Source organism: Penaeus chinensis, chromosome 34 (assembly GCF_019202785.1).
Source record: "Penaeus chinensis breed Huanghai No. 1 chromosome 34, ASM1920278v2, whole genome shotgun sequence".
Lineage (NCBI taxonomy): Eukaryota > Metazoa > Arthropoda > Malacostraca > Decapoda > Penaeidae > Penaeus > Penaeus chinensis.
In genome coordinates this window covers 11,267,396-11,274,895 of record NC_061852.1, presented here as the reverse complement: position 1 = coordinate 11,274,895, position 7,500 = coordinate 11,267,396, and the positions used below count along the sequence as shown (strand labels likewise).

General features: G+C 45.7%; 1 protein-coding gene across 1 annotated transcript in view; it reads left to right on the top strand.

The window, feature by feature from the left end:
- LOC125043736 (protein stoned-B-like) overlaps positions 1–7,500 on the top strand; it is a 20,758-nt gene that overhangs the window by 11,374 nt on the left and 1,884 nt on the right. Inside the window, 6 exon segments of the mRNA XM_047639984.1 lie at positions 100–189; positions 191–287; positions 1,059–1,227; positions 2,212–2,383; positions 3,684–3,793; positions 4,120–7,500. The exon segment at positions 4,120–7,500 is cut by the window's right edge and continues 1,884 nt beyond it. Of these exon segments, the coding sequence (XP_047495940.1) occupies positions 100–189; positions 191–287; positions 1,059–1,227; positions 2,212–2,383; positions 3,684–3,793; positions 4,120–4,639 (1,158 nt within the window). The 3' untranslated portion in view covers positions 4,640–7,500.

Below are 7,500 nucleotides of genomic sequence, written 5' to 3'. Positions count from 1 at the left end.
ACATATAATGATTACTATTCCTCTCCTTATCCCTTCTCCCCACCCCCTATGTGCCAACCATTTCTTCCTCCTCCCTAACTCTTTCTCCTCGTATTCCAGCTTTTCTCCAGTCTTGTCGAAGAACAGTTATTCAAGCTTAATGTTCACCGCGACCGCGCCCTCAACTACAAGAGCGAGGAGGTACAGCTGAACGGCCGTCGACGAAATATACGTCGAGCAGGACGCCGGCAATGTGGTCCATCGCATGATCGCCCGCGTCAGGATATTCTTCCTCGGATTCCTGTCAGGTAAAGGGGCGTTCCTTTCTGCGTGGGATGTGGCGTGTATTGGGATGCCAAAGGGCAGTGTTTGGTGATTCTAAAGGGTAGTGTTTGGTGATGTTAAAGGATAGTGTTTGGTGATGGTAAAGGGTCGTGTGTGATGCTAAATGGTAGTGTTTGCTGATACTAAAGGGAAATGTTTGTTGATGCTAAAGGACATCATTATAGAGTACTACAGGATAATACTATGGGGTGCTAAAGGATAGAGTTACGATGATGCTAATGGGTAATATTATGGGGGAAATGTGATTATGTGGTGATATAATGGATGTGGAGTTGCGGTCCTAGAAGCAATGGTCATTTGACAACGGTGGCAATACTGACAATGATTCTCAGAATATCAGTGTTCTAATGAAGCCGATATTTTGGGAGTAATCAAAGGCATATATCTAAATGCTTTGATCGTAACTTTTATTTGTATCAGACATACCAAATCATCCTTATAATAATATATATGATATAATAATCACACATATCTCCAGACGAATTCTTCTTCCACATAGATTGCAACCAAAACATCAACCACAATAACCAATTTGTGAACTCAAACAACTACAGACCGAACTACTACATCCATAAACTGAACCCCAAACAACTACAAACTGAACCCCAAACAACCACAAGAACCACAAACTGAACCCAAACTGAAGTCACAAGAGCCTGTCACACCAAACCATAAATTATTATCATAATTATCATCAAACTAACGATCCCCCCCCCCTGCCCCCGCCCCCGCAGGAATGCCTGAAGTGGACCTTGGGATCAACGACATGAGGAAGCAAGGCAAGGAGGTGGTGGGGCGGCATGACATCATCCCAGTCATCACCGAGGAGTGGATTCGACTCGAGTCGGTGGAGTTCCACTGCTGCGTGGATTCGGAGGAGTTCGAGATGTCCAAACACATCAAGTGAGTTGCGGAATGCGTCTGGTGGATGGAGGGAGAGGGGGGAGGTGGGGGGGGAAATGAGATGTGGAAGAGGGGTATGGGAAGGGAGGAGGAATAAAACTCAAAATAACAACGGAAAGATACAAGAAAACCCTTTTTTTATTTTTTTATTTATGTTCTTTCTATTTAATATATGAGTACTAATGTCCTTTATTGTCAAAACAGGTTAATCTTTCCTTTAAGGGCGTGATTCCTCTCATCCAAACCCGTAGTAGAAAGCAACCCTCATTTTTCCTTTCTGTGAGACCTCTCCCTTACGCAGATTTCAGATAGGACCTGTCTTCTGTTGTCATTTTTTTCTTTATCATCGACTTCATCCAAAAGAGGGAAGAAGCACTCAAACCCACATGCTTTTAACCATGAGCTTTTCTCCATAATTTCTTTGGTTCATTTTATTTATTTATTTATTTATTATTGTTGTTGTTGTTGCTATTATTATTATTATTATTATTATTATTATTATTATTATTATTATTATTATTATTATTGTATCAAATATCCCCTTAAAAAAACTTCATTTTTCTTCGTCTAAAGCTAACTTTTCTCTTTCTTCATTTTTTTTTCTTTTCACGAGCGTTCACCCCATCCAAAAGCCCTTAAAAAAGAATTAAAAATTACTCCTTCCTCCCTCGTAAAACCTCTCATTAAAACTACAGATTTCCCTCGCCTCTCTCTCTCGCTCTCTCTCTCTCTCTCTCTCTCTCTCTCTCTCTCTCTCTCTCTCTCTCTCTCTCTCTCTCTCTCTCTCTCTCTCTCTCTCTCTCTCTCTCTCTCTATCCCTCTCTCTCTCTATCCCTCTCTCTCTCTTTCTCTCTCTCTCTTAACCACACTCCTTTTAGGCAGACAAAAACCCAATCTTCAACACAAAAGAAAAGAAAGGAAAAAAAATCTGAAAAATCTAAAAAAAAAAAACGTGTTCATCTCCAGCCTCCTTTTCCCACGCAGATTCAAACCTCCCGACGCCTGCTACATCGAACTCATGCGCTTCCGAGTACGACCTCCGAAGAACCGAGAACTGCCGCTGCAAGTCAAGACCAAAATCACCATCCAAGGGCGCCGCGTGGAGATCAACAGCGAGATCCTGGTGCCTGGTTTCTCCGGCAGGAAGCTAGGACAGGTGAGGATGGGGGAGTGCGGGAGGGGGGGGGAGGGAAGAGAGGGGTGGAGGCGAGAGAAGGGGGCGATGGGGGGAGAGAGGGAGAGTGGACAGGTGAGGATGAGGGACGGCGGGAGGGGGGGGAGGCGAGAGAAGGGAGCGATGGGGGGGAGGGATAGTGGATAGGTGAGGATGGGAGACGGCGGGAGGAGGGGGGGGAAGAGAGGGAAGGCAAGAGAAGGGGGTTGGTGGAGGGGTAGGATGGGGGGGGAGAGGGATAGTGGATAGGTGAGGATCAGGAAGACGGGAGGAGGGTGGGTAGAGGGATAGGTTGAGAGAGGAAGGGATAGTGGGAAAGAGAAGAGAGGGGGGAGGGAAGGAGGGAGGGTGGAGGGATGGGATAGAAGGAAAGAGGGAGGAGGAAGGTGATGAAGAATAAGAGAGGGGGGAGGGAAGGGGGAGTGGAGGGAGGGGGAGGAAGGAAATGCGGTGAAGGATAGGTGGAAGATGATGAAGGGAAGAGGAGGATGAAGATGACGAAGGAGATAGGAATGATAGGAGGGGGGGGGGGATAGAAGGACAAGACCAAGAATGGAAAGAAGGAGAAGGAGAAGTGGGGGAGGGGGGAGGAGGAGAAAGGAAATGATACAGGTGGCGGGAAGAGGGGGGGGGGGGGTGAGGATGGGAGAGGAAAGGGGGTGGTTGGTGGAGAAAGGTTGGGGGAAGAAGGAAAGAGGAAGGAAAATGGGTGATGGAGAGGTAAGGTGAGGGAGAACGGGAAGGGGAGGGGAGGGGGTGAACTTGCCAAGAAAGTGGAGATGGAGGAAAGTGAGTTAGAAGGAAAGGAGGAGAAATAGTTTAAGGGAGAAAGTGTGGAAAGTGAAATGGGGAAGGAGAGGGAGGGGAACGGAGGGGAGAGAATGAGGGAAGAATGTGAGTGTGAGGAAGGGGAACTGGTAAGGATGGGGATGAGGGGGAGGAAAAAAATCGGGGAATTAGATACCGAGGATTAAGATGGATGTTTTTTCCTCATTACTGATGTTATTTCGCAGTTTTTATCCATTTCTTCTACCACTTCTCTCTTTTCATTTACAAACATTTACGTCTACGAATTTCCCTCAGGGTACTCTCTGCCGCTCTCTCTCTCTCTCTCTCTCTCTCTCTCTCTCTCTCTCTCTCTCTCTCTCTCTCTCTCGCTCTCTCTCTCTCTCTCTCTCTCTCTCTCTCTCTTTCTCTCCCTTTCTCACTTTCCTAATTCAATTATGATAGAAAAGTGACTGTCTCTGTAATGTTCTCATTCACACGTCCGTTCCACCCTCAGGTTCCTTGTGAAGACGTGATGGTTCGGTTCCCGCTTCCCGAGTGCTGGATCTACATGTTCCGCGTGGAGAAGCACTTCAGATACGGCTCCGTCAAGTCTGCTCATCGAAGGTCAGTGGAAGTGTGTGTGTGTGTGTGTGTGTGTGTGTGTGTGTGTGTGTGTGTGTGTGTGTGTGTGTGTGTGTGTGTGTGTGTGTGTGTGTGTGTGTGTGAGTGTGTGTGTGTGTGTGTGTGTGTGTGTGTGTGCGTGTGTGTGCGTGCGTACGTTTTTTGTCTTTGATGAACTAAAATGTTAATGAAACAACGAAGAGAGGGACAAAAGAACTCGCGAATATCTTCATCCTTGTTCGTGCATGTTAGTATTTCACTTTTATGCCCAAGAATTACGCACATGCAGATAGTGCTTGCATGCATCCTGACTACATTCGATTCCGCAGAACGGGCAAGGTCAAAGGCATCGAGCGCCTGAAGGGAGCGGTCGATCAGCCGGAGGCGGCGCTGATGGAGGTCACGTCAGGTCAGGCCAAGTACGAGCACCAGCACCGAGCCATCGTGTGGCGAATGTCCCGCCTGCCGAAGGAGGGCCAGGGTGCCTACACCACCCACTCATTCAACTGCCGCATGGTCCTCACGCCCTACGACCAGATGCCCGAGTCCCTCGACAAGTACTGCTACGTGGAATTCACCATGCCCGCCACCACCGTCAGCCACTGCGTCATGCGCTCGGTGTCCATCACGAGCGAGGAGCCCCCCGAGAAGTACGTGCGCTACCTGGCCCGCCACGAGTACCGGGTCGAGATGGAGTTCTCGTCGGGGACGGGCCCCAACGAGTACGTGGCCGCCACCATGAAGGACGCGGAGCAGACGGCCAAGGAGGAGGCCGCGCGCAAGCAGCAGGAGATGCAGCAGCAGCAACAGCAACGGAACAATGACTCCAGCAGCGACGACTCCTCTTAACAGACAGCAGGTCACGAGTCGACTTCCTGAAGAGGGCGCGGTGACCCCGGCGCCTCCCGCCGCCGCCGCGTCTGCCCCAGAGACAAACCGGAGCCAGTCAGGGTGTTTGCCAGTGCGAGCGAAAGACGCTTTCTCGCGACTATCGCTCGTCGCGCTGTGTTGAACATTTCTTAAAGTAATTCCGAAAAATCAACAAGAATGAAAAGACAGTTACAATGACTGCATTCTACTTCATGGTGCTGGTATCAAATGGTACATAATAAGCATCACATGCTAGTCTAAAGACGATTTAGTATAATTATGAAAGGTATGAGTGCACAGATACTATATATATATACATACATATACATATGTGTATATATATATATATATATATATATATATATATATATATATATATAATGAATATGTTGTCAGGAAAAACGACTGTTGTAGTGCCTAACCTCGTATTATTATTTTTGTGCCAAAGGCGAGATGCTTTCAAAAAAAAAATTAACAATAAACACTTTCTTTTAGAGCAGCTACTGTATGACTTAGAAAAAACAGAAAAAGTAAAATTAACGCATTCTGTGGTGGGGAGGTTTACAGCCTTCCTCCCTCTCCTCTCGCGACCGTGGTGTGACAGCGGGGAGGGGGGGTCCCGAGGGTGGACCGCACCCCACCACACCAATACCACAGTGGAACAGTTCCTTGTCGTCGTCGTTGTTGTCACATTCGGAGCCAAACCTCCTGAGAAGAGGGAAAACTCAACGAGGAAAAAATCATGTTCACCGAAACACTTTTTTCCTTGAATCCCTTCTTTCAGTAAATGGTTTCGGATCTTACTCATGGATCGTCTCGCCCGACGAAGTGTCGGCGTGGCGTTCCACCTTATAAACATGATATATGATGCTGTATTGTTTAAAAGTAGGTTTGAAACGCGTGCATAACACATATCTTATCCCGTATTCTCCCTGTTATTGCTTCTCGGCTATGTACCTCAGCAATAGATGAACTTACAACCAATAAAAAAATATAGTTGTTTTCAGCCAGTAAACCTAACGTGTACTGCATGCAGTAAATTGTTTGCTTTCCGTTTGTTAACGATATGGCATTGCGGATGTTAGCAATGCAGTGTTCTTCTATTAATACCAAGTTAGAAGAGAAGTGATTACAGAGCTGTGAGTCCCGTCTTTGTCTTTCTCCTGCTGGCCTTTTTATCCATTTCTTCTGCCTCTTCTTCTCTCTTTTCACTTACAAACATCTACGTCCACGAATTTCCTTCAGGGTACTCTCGTGGCTACAGACTCTTCCCCCCCACTCTCTCTCTATCTATCTATCTTCGATCGTTATCTTCCTCTCTCTCTGTCCCGTTCTCTCTCTCTTACTCTGCAATCCCAGGCTTGACTCCCATATCCTATACACATGTGCAAGTATGCTGCCTTCTTTTAAGGATATCACATCTTCATTATACCACTGTACACTGAGAGTACCTTTTTGTGAATAGATTATAAAGATATAGATATATATAGATATATATATGAATATGTATAAAAGTGACATTATAATCTATCCAGTCCTACATTCATGGAAGACTTACTCTTGCTAGAAATTGTGTTCACAATTTTCCCTCTTACCTGTACTGTCTTTTCAACGCCTTGTCTACTCTTCATGCTGAGCTGTTTCTGAGAAATGAAAGCAAAGACTATACTTTCTCTTCTTCTCTGATACGCCATATCTATGTCTATAAAAACAGTACCCCTTGCCTACAAAAATAAGATAAGATAAAATTGTCTAGTCAAGCTTTTCACCAACACTGGTGACGTTGGGCAGATTTCTTGAAGGAGTTCCCGGGTGTGACACAGGAGCGCGCGATCACCTTTCCTCATTTTCTACCTTTATCTCCCTCTTTCTTCTTTCCTTCGCCATGGTAAAGAGACATTTCAGGAGTCTCTGTTGTATGTTTGTACCTACAAACAGACCAAATGTAACTGTAGGACGATTGCTATAGAGACGAAAATGTTGTAGTTGGCGAACTGACCACAAAGGAGGATGATGAACTATGTAGGTGGTCGCGCACCCTTGTCCGCCGGCCCTTCATCTCGGTCTGTCCGACTGACTGTAAACACGGACGTGAAAGGTAAACTAACTTTTCTTACAGACATGCACGTGCTCACATATTTTGCTGCTGTTGGTGTAAATAATAAGAGATATTTCTAGTGCTAGATTATTTATGTGTTTTGTTGATTTGTTTGACGTTGAATCTTCTGGCGAACCCGAGTCCAGAGCGACGTATCGCAGCAACATACCAAAGACGTAGCAGTTATACAAACTCCCAGCTGACAGGGCTCCCCCTGGCCGCACCTCACCCGTGCTGGATCAGTGGCAAGTTAGATGCGACAGACAGTGTAATATGTAAAAAAAAATATATATATAGTAATTTAATTCATGTAGAACGAAAGCGGCAAGTAAATGTGTCAGTGTAGTATTGCTAAGACACACACACAAAAAATGGTAATTTCAAGATGGGGATGGTTCAGGGCGAGGCTTGCCAAAAGGAGTTTCTTTAACTTTGTGAGAAGAATTCGAGTGAATTCCTACTTTCTGTGAGTGTGTGAAGATTTTCTTGTAAGGAGACTGAGCTAGGGTAAGGACCTACACGTCCATGGTGGCTCAGCGTGTGGAAATGAGTGATTTTCGTTGTGAAAGGATGAGGGCGATGTGAAAACTGTTTTGATTATACTTGTTGTTGATCGCCTATGTAAGGATTTCAAAAATCCTTTCTGGTTGTGTGAATCGAAGAAATGGACCAAAAAATATATAAGATAAAAAAAAGCAAGAAAGCAACACCTTTGAACAGTCTGAAGTGTTACCAAGTGTGC